The 15857-nt window shown below is 40.8% G+C and overlaps 1 protein-coding gene across 1 annotated transcript; it reads right to left on the reverse strand.

Moving 5' to 3' along the window:
* Positions 1-2824: 2824 nt before the first annotated feature.
* Positions 2825-15836, reverse strand: LOC110060591 (ATP-dependent RNA helicase DDX24-like). Its single transcript, XM_089281784.1, has 16 exons — positions 15465-15836; positions 14842-15016; positions 14217-14377; positions 13354-13614; positions 12248-12358; positions 11574-11698; positions 10705-10838; positions 9601-9722; positions 8563-8732; positions 7979-8090; positions 7388-7505; positions 6738-6834; positions 6450-6527; positions 5590-5654; positions 4523-4621; positions 2825-4101 (listed from the first exon to the last, which is right to left on the reverse strand). Exons 1-16 carry the CDS (start codon positions 15666-15668, stop codon positions 4019-4021), a joined length of 2115 nt encoding a protein of 704 aa, XP_089137910.1. The 5' UTR covers positions 15669-15836; the 3' UTR covers positions 2825-4018.
* Between the last annotated feature and the right edge of the window lie 21 nt (positions 15837-15857).

Raw genomic sequence — 15857 nt, forward strand, 5'->3', positions numbered from 1 at the left:
CATTGGGCCATGTCATCTTTGTGCGGGACTGCCCGTTTATCATGTGTTGATCTTAGGTGATTGCACTGTTTTAGGCCATTGGGCCATGTCATTTTTGTACGGGACTGCCCGTTTATCATGTGTTGATCTTAGGTGATTGCACTGTTTTAGGCCATTGGGCCATGTCATTTTTGTACGGGACTGCCCGTTTATCATGTGTTGATCTTAGGTGATTGCACTGTTTTAGGCCATTGGACCATGTCATCTTTGTACGGGACTGCCCGTTTATCACGTGTTGATCTTAGGTGATTACACTGTTTAAGGCCGTTGAGCCATGCCGTTTTTGTGCAGGACTGCCAGTATATAGTGTGCTGAATGCAAGATTTAGGCCTCTGGGCCTTCCTTATGTTCTGATCTGCGTGTTGTTGCTTTTTTGTTTTTTCTAATTGTTCTCACATTTCTTTTGTTATCTTTCAAGTCTACAAAGTGGATGTGTGTTTACTTCAAAGGTTGCCCACTCAAGAGATCCAGACAGCTTCGCAAGTCAATGGAAGGTCTTCCCTTGCGTTCCTCTAAAGCAAAGGCCCCTTCAACAAGAGAGCGTTATTCAAGTGACTTTCAAACATTTAGAGAATGGTCTTCGCGCTTTGAGGAAGTCGCTTGTTTGCCGTCTGATGAGACGTCATTTGTTCCTTATTTGGAGCATTTTGCTGCAGCAGAGTTCCCTCCACTCCACACTTGAGTCTGTCTGTTATGGCATAAATTGGGCACACCATCGGTATGGCTTTCCGATTTGTGATTTGACTTGTGATAGAAGTGTTCTCGAGGCGGCTAAAATTGAGCTTGCAAAACCTGTTTCCATAAAAAGGGGGGCGCTGTTACTCCCGAGATGATTTTGAGGATATATAATAGATTTGCGCACCCCAAGGCTAATCCCTCTAATCATCGCTTAGCTGCAATTTGCGTGACTGCCTAATCGGCTTTTCTCCGCGTCAACGAGTTAGCTAGCCTGCGTTGTTCTGACGTTAGTTTTTGCGATGCATTTGTCAGAATTTATATATGTGAGAGCAAAACAGATGTTTATTATATGTAATTTTTAGTTTTAATTTTATGAATTTATTTTCTTCAAAGATAGAGCATATTTTGTTCTCAAAAAAAAATTCGTAGTAAAATAAAGTTTTAGACTTGGCATGCGTTTGCGGAACTAGGATATCTTATACACTTGTTTGATCTACATAGCTTAAGAACAGGGGCCGCTAAGGAGCAGGCATCAGTAATCTACACTCTTTATGTCACGGCAGATGGGAGACTGATCGAGCCGAGGACGGTTAGCTACGGCTATATTACGAGAAGTTAGAATCTTTACTCTCAGTTTCTTGAAGTTTGCACACTTAGATTCCTTTGTTCTCTTTCTTTATTTTCGAAAGCGGGCATCAATAAACGAGATGCCCGCCCCTGATGCTGTGTTTGTGTTTATTAAGATAAGTTACAAAATATTTTATAATCGTTTCAGGGTGATTAGAGTATAAATGAGACTGACGTGGGCTTTCCAATTCTGGTATCAGTATCATGCTGGGTCATTTGCGAAGTAGAAATATCTATGTTCAGTGTCAGCTTGTAAAGGAACGTTGTTTTCGAACTGACCCAGCGGGGTCTGATTCAGTTTGAGGTGGTTCAATACCATCACAAGGCGTCACGGGACCTAATTTTGTCTGGCACATTGATGGACTACACTGCCCTATAAGTTGGAGGTTTGTAATGCATGGTGGTTTTGACAGGGCTTTAGACTTTAAGTTGTGCAACAAACAATTCTGATCTGCTGTGACTGGGCTCGCTCTGTTCTTAGCTGCTGTGTAAAGTTATGGATTGCCTTCTAGAGTGTGTTCAGATGAAGGGGATGGAAATTTAGAGGTAGGAAGAGCTACATGTTTGCTATGGCACAGGAGATTTAACAGGGGAAGCAAAATTGCTTGGTTGTCTGTACACAACCGGTGAATTGAGCGTCTCTGGACAGAAGTCTATTGAAGTCGGTCAGTTCTACTGCACTCTGTTCTACCAGATGGAAGAAAATGGCATCCTGGAATCGACCAGCATAATCAATCTGTTTTGTCTGTATTACATATTTCTTTCCAGAATTAACAACCAGCTAAACCTCCTAATAACCATGCTGTACGCACAACCAATATGGGTGAACGCAGTGATTTTACAAGATATATGTAATACTGGAAATACTAGCCGTCAGGAACACATTTGATGATAACACCCAACCAGATGAATTATCTGCTGAAGACCCAATAGGACTTACACTAAAATCACATTCTGTTTCCTAAAACTCCTCTTGGGGTATTCATATATCATAGGCTGGACGACCCACTCTTCCATTAGAAGCTGATGCAGCTGGCAAAGCCCCAATGGGAGTACAATGAGGTGCGTGAAACTGCTCTTAATGTAAACATTTCCCATCTAAGTAGTAAATATTGCATTTGTCTCACTGGCGATTCTAGAGGCTGTATCCTCTCAGGATTCGCCTTGGTACCTCTGTCCAATGAGTCAACTAAAGGAGTAGCCTACGTAGCTTGGCGGTTTAGCTATTCTTTAAACAGTTTGAGCGCGAGCGCACAAAGCGACAAAGCCGCGAAAACAAGCAGGAACCCCCCCGGCTCCTCGTGGCTGCGCCGCATGTGGTGCTCGTTATCGCGGCTTCGCCGCTTTCTTAGCGCGTTCAAATTGCCTAAAACCGCCAAGCTACGCAAGCCACTAAACGATGTACAGAGTAATCCACAACAACTTCACGACGATTAGCGTTAGGATAAAATCTTGAACAGTCCTTCAAAACACGCATAACTGTTTCTAGAAGTTCATTTACTGGAGAGTTGCAGGAACAAACATTAAATAGCAGATAGACCAAGACAAGGCATTTCACCACTGCCGCCATATTGACGATTCCTAGTTAAAGTAATTTTCATTGCTATCATACACGAACAGCCATTCTCTTAAAAGGCATGTTTCGTGCTGGCATATAAAACGTGATTTACGACACCCGCATATACGCGCATTTTAGCACGCATATATATGGGTCCTTGTAGGACGCGTATATTTGGGCATTTATGTCGCATATCCCCGCGCTTGAATTTATGCAAATATGTGGCCCTTTAAAAGTGCTTATATACGCGATCTAAATGGTCGTATATATGAGCTTAAAGCCCATACGTAACGTGTGTAAACAAGTATAAGCGGAAGAAAAACCCGCGTATACCCTGTCGTAATTTTGAAACGAATGACCAACCATACCCGGGTAGGCGGGTTGACCCTACCTGGAGTGTTTACAAGGGAAAAAGTTAACCCGCCTGCCAGGGTAACCCTAGCACACAGACAGGGTAACCTGCCTACCCGGGTAATCCTAGCTGCTTTGTAAGCACGCCGAAGAAAAAAAAAGAGAAAATGTGTGAGTGCCAGAGGAACCCGCCCGCTAGGGTAACCCGCTTGCTAGGGTAACCCTCCCTCCTTATGAACAGGCCCTAACACGCGCTATGAATTCCCAATTAAGTGAACAATCCTGGTTTTACGCTTAAATAAAGTCGTTGCTGTTTTTGGTACAGTTTTGGTTGTTGTTGCCGGCAAGGAGAATGAGAGTAAAAATGGAGGAGAGATAGAGAGACAGAGCTCTTCTCCTGCTTGTGTTCAACCTTATACAGAACGGGGAAGCCATTTCTCAGCATGGGTTATCACAAAATGCAGCGATTTGTCAGTGTCTTGCAGATCAATCATTTGTCTCGGCATAGACAAATAATTCATTGCTAACCATCGATCAATCATGACACTTCACTCAACATCGTACAGTAAATACTACTTGGTTAATTCGTGCGCAGTTGTTTTTGTAACATTTGGTTTCTTGTCTTCGTCGTTTACAGGATGTTCTATTTATCATTTGCTCTTCGATTATGACTTGAACTCTTTTCCTTCCTGTCCTACGACCAATAAACCACGCCCTTGTCCTGCACTTAATTTCAATCCTGGCTCACTAAATGGCAGCCTCCTGTCACGTTTTAGCTTTCTTTTTCTTTCTTTTCCTTTTGACGTCTTCAACGGCAACTTTTACGTTTTCGTCGCAATTTGTTTCGGCTACGAAGGAAGGAAACAAGAATTAAAACGATGTTGCATTCTACTGTGGCGGGGGGGGGGGAAGGCAGGGAGTGAGGGAGGGAAGGAAAGAAAGAAGGTTAGTATATTGGGGGCCTTCGCAAGTGAAAAGTGGGAGGGGTAAATATAGTTTTCACTGTCATCGCTCAGCCAATCAACACACCACAATTGGCAGAACAAACCAATCAGATCTCGTAGTAAAAACATGTGATCTATGGTAATGCAAGCGCGGGAAAAGTCATGAAAGCGCGTCGTTCGTCGTTCTGATTGGCTGAAACTTGTGGCATGAGAGTTTCATAAACCCAACATAAAGTCCCACAAAGGTAAAAGTAGAGTACACAAAATTTTATTTTCTGTAACTACGAATCAAGCAAATTGACACGAGAGAAATAATTGAATTTACCTCTAATCCCAGGCATTATCAGAGCTCCAGTTTTTGTTGGGTACTTTCCGCTGAAACCAACAGGAATTAGCGGAGTCTTTAACAACCCAGAAAGTTCCGCTGAAATACAAAACAACACAATTTTTTTATATGAAGACATGATTAATCATCGCAGTTATACAGACAACTTAAGCGGTTGTGAAATTAGACTGAAAAAAATTCAGGCCTGAACGGGATTCGAACCCATGACCTCTGCGATACCGGTGCAATGCTCTACCAACTGAGCTATCAAGCCAACTAGGAGCTGGTCACATTGTGAGTTCGTAATATACCCGTAGATGGTGAAAAACACAAGTGAATGTATGAAAGATCATATATCTGAACTGCGGAGAAAGATATGAAGACATGATTGATCATCGCAGTTATACAGACAACTTAACCAGTTGGCTTGATAACTCAGTTGGTAGAGCACAGCACCGGTATCGCAGAGGTAATGGGTTCGAATCCCGTTCAGGCCCGAATTTTTTTCGGCTTTAATTCGGCTTTAAGCCCGACTTTAATTCTGTTTAACTGCGATGATCAATCATATCTTCAGATCTTTCTGCGCAGTTCAGATATATGATCTTTGATATCACTTGTACAATTGTTTATGTTGGCATTGATTTATCATCTGTATAATTAGTTATTAAAGCACAGGAAAGCCTTGGTTTAATCAATATGCGGGGAAGGCAAGATAGTCTAAGTGTACTAAATCAAACACGAAAGACCGTGTTTGACCCGGCGCATTTTCAAACACCGAGAAGGGAGTTGACAATACAACGCGCAGCGGAGTATTTTTGACGAACTTCGAGGTGTTTAGAAATGTGGTCGAACACTGTCTTGAGTGTTCGATATAGAGAAAACGGAGAAATAAAGTCACGAAAATCTCCGATATCCAAACACCGTCACGGTCATGATTTCCTTTGTTTAAACTTGATGAATTATTTATGAGTTTGAGAATGATAATGGAAAAGACGCCATTTAGCTGCTGATTTGCATGGCCTGCAAGTGACAAATCAGGTTTTGAATAAAATCTAAACATCCAATACCTTTCATTTGTTTGAGCTTTCCTTGTCTCGCTTGCTTTTCTCTCACGCCTCCCAGATCTTCCAACCTGTTGGTTAACTAGTTAAAGGCAAATTAACTGCAAATAGCACAGGCAGTGCTTTGTCTAGACGTTGGACGAGTAACGTCGCAATCTGAAGAAAGTGTTTTGAAATCGCGACTACAATGGCTGCTGTCTTGTAAGACATAAATTTCTGCTTAGCCTATCACATTGTAAGTCTGCCAAAACTCAAACCTTTGGTTCCTGGTATATTACTCCATTTTCAGATTTGTCCTTTATTATGAAAAACTGGATCATTAGATAATGCAATTCAAGAATTTTCATCGGTTTAGCCGTCATGGTGTCATAGTATATGAGCAATTATAACACGGTCTTCAAATATGGTGAACGTAGGCGTAAATTTTTTTTTGGGGGGGGGGGCGGGGGAGCGTCTCGTTGGCTATCTATCATCCCTTATAATCCATCAAATATTTTTGCTCGCACGCGATTGGTCTAACGCGTCACGTGACTGAATATACCCCAGCTAAAACTGGGGAATATCCGAGCGACGTTCCCCAATTTTCGTATTGCGATAGACATTTGAAGGATAATAAACACAATAGCCTCCATTTGACTATAAAGTATGATCGGATATTTGTCCGCGACCATTATCTGTTCCTCGAAGGTCACAGTTTTCCTCGAGCTTCCCTTTCGAAAAACTGTTCACTTCTCGGAGCAGATAATGTCCGCGGGCAAATATCGGAGCATCTTTTCGCTCCAAATGGGGGCTATTATTTAAGCATCCAACAAGCGCTCGAGGAGTAATTGCTAATTATTCCCTGCAGGAACTTGCAGAAAGGATACAAATCTTCGTCGACTTCAATGTCCATAGCTTTGGCGGAGGCAAGAATCCAATCATTGCTCGACTTTTTGCGTTTGAATCTGGGACAATTATTGGATAAATTTAGATGTTAAGAAGAAAAGAAGAAACAAACGAAAGGAGAAAGGAAGTTAAAGGTAGCGAGGAATGGAAAATAGGAAGGAAGGAAAAATGAAGTGTGAGTGGAAAGAAAAAATCAAGAAGCGAAAAGGTAAGGAAAATGAAGAGGGAAGGGAAGAAGAAAGGTTGGACGAAAAGAAGGAAGGACTTACTTGTGTTCGTCCTTATCAATTTGTTTGGCGAGAGAGATTCTTTTTCTTATGGAAGACATATAAGTTATGTCGACAGGGAAGGAGTCGAGGTCGTTTCCTGCAACACAAAGTTAGATAAATATTTAGTGACGCCAATTCCTATGCAGTTTTCCGTAAAAAGAACTGACAAGAACTGCAAAGTTCTGGAGGCAAACTTGAAAATTCTTCACAATCGATATTGGAGTACATCAATATTCTTTCCAAGTTCTCATTTTCGAAGTTTGTCTCAGTCCTTAGAGAACTTCAGAAACAGTTTCAAGACTCACATATTTTTTAACACTTCCAAAAGAAACAAAAACAAACAAAAAACAAAACAAAACAAAACAACAAGAAAGACAACCGACATCATAAGTGGGAGAAAAAGGACGATTAGAGGGTTTCATGGCATGCATATTAGTGTAGATTTGCGTAGCAAAACAATTCTTCTTCAAATAAAGCATGTTCTTTGTTTGGCGCAGCAACATGAGCGGCATTTCAAATGAAAACAGTCTAGTGTTATTACGGAATTACAGTCCTCTCTTACAACAGTCACTCCGTTCTGCCCTAGGGTAGCCGATATAAACAGGTTCGACTGTAGGTAACAATGAAGAGCTGATTTCATTCACAAATACCTCCGTTAAGTGTCTTCATGATTTTCTTGTAAGATCCCAGTTCTTCTGGACCGACGAACACAACACTCAGACCTTCCCTGCTTGCTCTGGCTGTCCTTCCGCTACGGTGAATGTAAAGCTGCAAGAGAAAAAAGACATATTGTACATAGAACAATTAACATGACGGATGGACCCGCTCATGATACAAGATAGAGCTCGGTTTTCACTTGATTGTCGGAAAGTAATTGGTTTTTTATTAGAACGCTACATGATTGGCTTGCAAACCTCGCGCCATTTTTTCATCCAATCAGAGGTAAAACCAAGACCAATTGTGATTGGCTCGCACACGTTTTCCCGCTCTTCGCGTTAGCTACACGTATTTACTTCGAGTTTTGATTGGTTCACTGTATTCTCTGTGTCCTTTATGATTGGTTAGTGTGGTAACTTTTGTTTTGTTTGTATGAAACTCAATTGAAAACCACTGTAGTGCAGTTTTCGCAAACTCAAATATCATGGCCGTTTCGTTGACTATCGACCCCACAAGACGACGAAGCTCTGAACATTTCCTTCAATCTACCCCAACCCACCCCTGGTCGCGGGGCTCGAACTTACGTCAGGATCCTTTGGGACTTGATAGTGAATCACGTGCTCAACTTCAGGGATATCCAGACCTCGCGCGGCCACATCTGTAGCAAGAAGTAAACCACTTGAACTTGACTTAAATCTGCAGACAGAAACAGACTACGATGGTGGCTTGTCGCGCAATACTTTCCCGCACTCTTCGCGGGGGTAGGAGGGGAGGGGAGGGGGGTGGGGGAGTTGCATGGCCACTCAGACCAATTCACGTATTCCAATTATTTGGATTGTATCTGAAGGGAGTCGCCGCGGCTTTATGTTTAGCGCGCTCGCCTCCGGGCCGAGCGGTTCTTGGGAAAGACACTTTACTCTCACAGTGCCTCTCTCTACCTAGGTGTATAAATGGGTACCGGCCAAGTTAATGCTGGGGGTAGCCCTGCGATGGACTGGCATCCTTTAGAGGGGGAGTAGAAATACTCGTAGTCGCTTCATGCTACAGAAGTCAAGATACACTCTAGCCTGATGGGCTACCTGGCTCGAACACAAACTTTCTCTTTTACCTTCCTGTCTGAGAACAACTACGGTGCAACTCTAGAAAATACAAAAGACATTTATTTCACCTATCCAGGTTCTTTAATCTCTGTCTTTGCTGCATACTAGCGTGTAGAACCCACGGGTCAAAGTCCAGTAGTCGAAATAAGGAGCCCAGTCTCCTCACGCAGTCAACCGTGTTGGAGAACACCAACGTGCGGCCCGGGTACCGCGACAGAAAATAGTAAAGATACAAGTCCTAAAAATGCAATTAAAAAGAGTGAAACCATTTTTTTGCGTCCTTCTTGTTTCGCTTGAAATGACTGTCGTCCAAGTGATTGCATCAATCTTGCTTTCCCGCGCTTTACATCAAGTACTTGAATTGCAGCCTAGCAATCATTATCAAAGCACTCCGCATTGAAACGCTTTTTGAATGCTACGCGGAAATGAGTCAACCTTTACATGACCTAACCTGCTCCTAAGTGAACAGCAACTGGAAATCTATTCTCAAAAATAAGCAGAGCAGAGAAATTCATAACTCAACTGTAATTTTTTAGCGTAATAGGATGAACAACAACTGAGAGAGTGGTTACATTTGAAACTCGTTAGAAGTCAACGCTGTGCGTGAGAAGTTGTTGGAACTTCAAGCCATACCTTTCCCATCCATCAGTGTTAAAGGAGCTCAGTCACGGTTTGCGCATATTGAAAAGTTTAGCCTCAGTTTTTCAAATTCGTCGTTTGTAATCCATCTTAATCTTCTCCATCCTTAGCCATCCTTGTTCCTTTATGGTTTATCATTATCTCTTTGGTGTTTTTCTATCTTATTAAACTGTTATTTTCAGGTTTCCTACCATTTAAAGGTAATTTTTTATGTGGCCAAAATATCTCAAAATACCGTGACTGAGCCCCTTTAAACTCTTAACTGCGTCTCGCTATACACATTTGTACCACTCGCTCATACAACTGAGTTTCTTGACGAATTCCAGTCAGCTTTGAGTTAGTTTCATCCGGATTTCTTAGCCAATCAACAGCCACACGTGGATGTCAAGCAGTCACAAAATACCATGCCACAAAGTGGTGCATGTAGGTTGTCAATGTAGTTTAGGAAACTGTTAAATCTCCCAAACCTTTTCATCAAGTGAACATGAAATCTTTGTCTCTGTCAGGGTCTCCACTGTTCCCCTCTTGTTGGTGACATCAATCACTTTACAGCTTGTTTTGTGCAGCCTGACTTTGTTCATTAGCGACACTAACAAGAAACAAAGACGTAACCGTTGACTCTGTCTAGTCTGTTAACATCTCTGTGGCAAAGGGGCAACTACGCATTGAGCACCGTTATATGCGCTCAAAAAATATTATCTACTATTATGATTACCGTTATGATTAAGCGCCTTCCTTTCTAAAAGTCGCTCCCCTCGAGTCCCGTTTTTATAACAAGTGCCTCTTATTATCGTTCCGTCCCCCGTCCCGTCCCATCCCGTCCCGTTCCATTCTTCCAGTTAGCGCCCCCACAACGAAATAATAATAAATAAATAATAACTGTTTATTCACAAATCCATAGGAAAGTGAAAAGGAGATTAAAAAAAGTGACATTCAAGTGACATTCAAGGCATTAAAATAGAATAGACTGACTAGACAAACGAATTATGAAGTCTGCTTTTTCATCTGAACGTAACTTAAACATTGTGACTATCAGAGACCCTTTCTTTACAATTCTTGAGTGAAAGTGTCTATTGTTACGTATTGTGTGACATCCTGATGTAGAATTTCCAAAACGAGTAAAATAAGCGCCCCGTCCCTATTAATCAGCCCCTCTGCAATAAGCGCCCTCCCTTGAACTTCCAAAAGTCAATTAGCGTCCCGGGCACTAAATCGAATCATTAAGGTATATTAACATCAGTTACAATTATCTAAATAGATAAGAGTGTAAAACATTTCACAAGGTCACCTTTTACCGTTTGAAACCGACGACTTCCTAGGACATTTTGTCTCAGGAAACGACGGTTTCAATTTTATGGAAATGTCAAGGCAGTTATTTTTATTCTCTGTTTACTACTGCTGCAGTCTAATCGCTATAGGAGCTGAGGGTGTATTGTGATGAATTAGACTCTTACCGACTGTATAAGAGCGCACGAAAATTCTCTCAGATATCGTAAAACATATGTTTTCAAGAAAGCAATAAACTAAGCGTTCTTAGTTTACGCATTGGGTGATTTTCACGTGGACTGTACCTAGAGCTTCTCCTTTGGAAATCTTCTTCTCTTTTCCTTTTCTTTTGAATGATTTAGGAAGAGTCAAGGTCGCGGAGAAGATAAACTTCTGCAGAGTTCTTTTCTTCGCAGTTCCTGACGCCTCTTCATCATCGCTGTTAAGAAGAAGATAAATCGATATTGAATAAATATCACCAAATAACTCGTTTCATTTAATTAAATTGCATTAGAGCGGTTTTCATTTTAAGTGTCGGAAAACCAAAACCAACGTTATCACTGTAACCAATCACAAAGGACACAGACAATCCAATGAACCAATCAAAACTCGAAGTAAATAAATGTAGCTGACGCGAAGCGCAGGAAAACGTGTGTGCGCGCGAGTCACGATTGGTTTTGGTTTTACTTCTGATTGGATGAAAAAGTGACGGGAGCTTTTAAGCCAATCATGTGTGTAGTAATGCAAACCAATTACTTCCGACACTCAAATGAAAAGCGCTCAGTCATCAAACGTGTTCGATCATGTAAATATATCCTACTAAGTGACACCTAGCAGAAAGCTCTCCAGATACCTAATAGTTCACCAGATAAAATACATGTAAGAAGTAGATTGTATTTCTTACATATTCATTGTCACCGAAAGTTGATGATCAGCATTATACATGTATTCAAGATAATAAGACCATGAACCAGAAATCCATTTGTTTGCCTACAATAAAATACTAAAACTTATAAAAGCTGGAGCACCATTTCGCACAAAGTGTAAATGTCAGTAATGGAAAGTCAAGGCTGCTTTTCTGCAACTTGAATTAAATTATTATTGTGACCGCGAGAGGTTGAAGTACGTGTACATGTACATTATTGCACAGGCTCTATTAAAACACATGCTTTACCTTGGCCTATGGATGAGATCCAAAATTGAGGAAAGCTCTTGAAAATGTCCCTGTTCTACCATCCTGTCGGCCTCATCAATCACAAGGTACCTCAAGTCCTCCAACCGGCTCACATGCTCTTCACCCTAAAATCAAATGACATGTACATGTAAAGATATGGTGGAAGAGTTGAAATCTTCTCCTGTTTACTACTGGTAAGGCATGGCATTACAAATATCCATGTACCATGTGTTATGACTTTCATAAGGAAGGTAATATCATACTACAGGGGTTTCATTATGGGCTGAGCACAAGGACAAGTTGACTGGTTGTGAGGCGTCGATTTTGCCCACCTGGAAAATGACCATCAAGAGGAAAGTTCCTCTTATATTTACTGAGACTGTAGCTCCAAAAGTTTTGCCTGCCTGTGAAAACCAGTTACCCTACTGCTGTAATCGTTAATGAACCTCTAAAAATTATGTTATACATACATGTATACATGTACATTCAGATTCAAAACATTTCAAAACTTAATGAGATCCTTTACCCTGAAGGCATGACTCAGTTTCTTTTACAGCTCCATTTCGTCAGGCAATTTATAGTACTGTGGAACATGCACCTTTTTACAGCTGAGTCTTGACTAATACATGTAGACTTAATAACATCTGTATATCTTACTTGAAGTACATACTTACCTCTGAAATCAGGTCCCATAATCTTCCAGGAGTTGCCACAATTATTTCAGGACACTTTCGTAGTAGCCTCTGTTGTTTCTGAGGTGCCATTCCACCGACCACGGCTACAATCTTGGAAGCCAATAATACATGTAATTTTTAAATTATACATTAATTTTTTTATGTTACATATGTATGAATATTATTAGTAACAATTTATTTTTCTACTATATTTAATTTATCATGTGCTGGAAGTTGCTAAATTAGGAGTAATAAAGTTGGGACTTACTTATATTTCCTTAAAGGAGCTCAGTCATGGCATTTTGAGTTATTTTGGCCACATACAAAATTACCTTTAAATGGTAGGAAACCTGAAAATAACAGTTTAATAGAAAAACACCAAAGAGATAATGATAAACCATAAAAGAACAAGGATGGCTAAGGATGGAGAGGATTAACATGGATTACCAACGACAAATTTGAAAAATCGAGGCTAAACTTTTCAATATGCGCAAACCGTGACTGAGCTCCTTAAAACATTGTAGACCATGCATAATGATGTTTCTTCTGTTCCTAATTCCCTTGCAGTAAGCTCTAGAGCCAAGTTGTTCTGGTTTCTATTGCATAAAGTGGATAGAAATATTGCAACTCCTTCCCTGGATGGATGCTAGTCCATCATAAGTTACTCCCAGTATTCTGTGAAGTTGTCTCTCAACAATGTGCTGGTACACATTAATTTACACCTGGTGGAGAGGGGCACTCTTTAGCATCTTGCCCAAGAATACAAGATAATGACTGGGTCTGCTAGCTAAGACTCGTGCCTGGACCACTTGCTCCAGTCAGTCTAGTGCATTTAAGGCCACTGCACTTCCCACAGCATAGCAGAGAACTTCTTAACTTTCTTGTGTAATTCCAAACAAGAAATGTTGTACGGCACTAAAAGAAGTTAGACTCAAAAACCTTTTGGAATTCTCTCTTTCAAATTGTCTAAAATTATGGCTCAGTTATAGATGTGTATAGTGGCACTGGACAAGGTTTTTATGGACAGGAACCAAAAACACTGAATACATGACTATACACCTTAAAGTTTTAACATAATATTTAATACTTAGTTTTCAAACCTGTACCTCTAGAGAGGTGTGCTTTGCAGCCTGTTGAAGGTGATTCCTTATTTGCAGGGCCAACTCCCTTGTTGGTGTCATAATCAAACCCAGCAGTGGTTTTCTAATCTCATCACTAGAAGCTGTACTGTTACCAGCCACAGGGGTGGATGTCTTTGCAATGTCTTTTCTTCCATTGTTACTTGTCCCTTCTGTTTCTTGGCTCGCCTTACGTTGCAGGATGTGGTGGAGAATCGGAAGGCCAAAAGCTAAGGTTTTTCCTGATCCCTGGTAAATGAACAGAATGTGTAGTAGAGTTGGAAGTGTCAGAAGTGTTTTCTCAGTAGCTTTTATTTGGGGTGTGTTTAAAACGTGAAGTGCTGATGTGACCAAATGGCACCACAAGTAAGAGTTAAGGTGGGATACGGGTGTCTGTAATGGTAGCCCTTACTATTATTAAGAGCTAACCACTGTCAAGTCAGTCAATTTCAGGCTACCTTGAGTGCTATTTAGGCTAATCATAGTGTCATTTTGCCATTTCGTGTTTTAAGCGCACCCCTTTATTTGTGGTCACTCGCCATTTCCACATCCCCCACAATACACCTTGTTTGCCCCCCAAAATTCTGCATAACCTTTGTTTCCCATTTATCTCCTGGGTATTACAGTTGTCCCAAGAGAAACTGAAGACAATGCGTTTTATGGGGGAGGTGGAAATGGTGAATAGGTTTATTATAGCCTGAAATGTCAGTTATCTCCCACCTCAGCCTTACCGTCCCCCTGCCCTGCCATCTCTTGCCCGGAAATTAGGCTTAGGGTGGGAGATGACTGGCATTTGAAGCTACTGGACTGATGGATTTTTCTGGATCAGCTGGTGCTACGTGTAAACTTACTGTTTCTGCAGCCCCAATGATGTCTTGGTGATGAAATATTGCTGGTGGCAGGGATAGTGTCTGTATAGGTGTGGGGCTTGTGAATCTTTGATCACCAAGAGCTCTTTGTACTTCTGTTGGGACTCCAAGGACTTCCCAGGCACTTGTATCTGCCATAGTTTCTAAATTTTACAAAATCACTGCCAGGTTTCAAAATAATTTAAGACACCTAATATGCACAAAGCCTGTACTGAAGAGTTACAGTATTTTGACTATTAATATTGAAGTTTATGACCACAAATGTACAATGTCATTAGGTACTCAACATATAGATGAAGATGATTTTGTATAAGAGAATGTAATGTTATTGTTATTTAAATCCACTGGACCAGCATCTACATATAGTTGTACAATAAATTATTGTAGACAAACGGTGACATCTTCTAAGTTCACTATTGTTGGTGTAAGGTCATTAAACCCCACACAGAAAATAACATACTTGTATACATATTTTATTGGCTCGTCCCCACAGGGCTTTTCAGAGTCAATGTTTCATTATAAAATTTAAAAAAATGCAGAAAGCTAAACACATGATAATGATAATGTAAAATGGAGACAAAGATTCTCAAGGACATGTACACTGTACCTTGAGAATCACCCAAAATTCCATCATCAACTGAAGTTTCTTCTTGCTGTCCTGGTTTGTCTTTATTTTCAGCTTTCTTTGTCTTCTTCTTCTTTTTCTTTTTCAGCTGAGAAGCCTTCTTTTTCTTTTCTTCTGATTTTGGCAAAGGTGTAGCATCAGATTTTTCCTGATCACCCTAAAGACAAAACGCACAAAACAATGTTCTAAAATAGACACAAATATATATTTGTTATTGACCAAGTGTGAGATCAATTCAAGATGGTTGGATATTGGCCAAGTTTTTTTTTTTTTTTTTTGCGTGTTTATGGACAGAGACGGAGTCGAGGTCCAGAAATGCACAAAAAATGAAAGAGAACAATATCCAGCCACCTTGACCGAACAACCTTGGTCAATAATGGCTCTACTATATGGCTTTTGGGGAAATTTTTCTTGCGGTACAGGCAGGCAGTCCCGAGCGGGCAAGAGAGCCCCATCTCACCCGCGCGGGTAGCCAATAACAGCGCAGGATTTGGTTCATTTTGTCCGCTAAGTATATAATAGAAAAACGTCCATGTGGTGCGCATTTGATTACAATGTTTATAAATTTAATTCCGTCACTGCTACATACAAATCTCTAAATATACCTTCACTGATGGCCGACTTTTCGCCTTTTTCTTACGGCTTGGACCTTCAACATCAATCCCTCTAAGTTCTTCCAAGTTATAGTCCTCCATCACTTCAAGAGAGACAAATCCCTCCATGTCACCCGCAAAGAATGAGGGATCGTCCAGCACAACAGGCTGCCATTTTCGTTTATTGCCTTTCGATTTCATATCCGCCATAGCCATATGCTTCAGGAAATATCAAATATAAGTCTCGGAGCTTTTTCACAACAAAGAACACGACGTTATTTCAACAGCATTAACAAGAAAACTGAAATCTTTGTGGCTTAGGGTCAACGCTGTATTTCATCCGCCATGATGGATTGTTCATTCGGAGAGAGATTGGAACGACACTCGTGATTGCATGGATGCATC

This window comes from Orbicella faveolata, unplaced genomic scaffold (genome assembly GCF_042242905.1).
Source record: "Orbicella faveolata isolate gen_17 unplaced genomic scaffold, um_ofav_v1 contig_5, whole genome shotgun sequence".
Lineage (NCBI taxonomy): Eukaryota > Metazoa > Cnidaria > Anthozoa > Scleractinia > Merulinidae > Orbicella > Orbicella faveolata.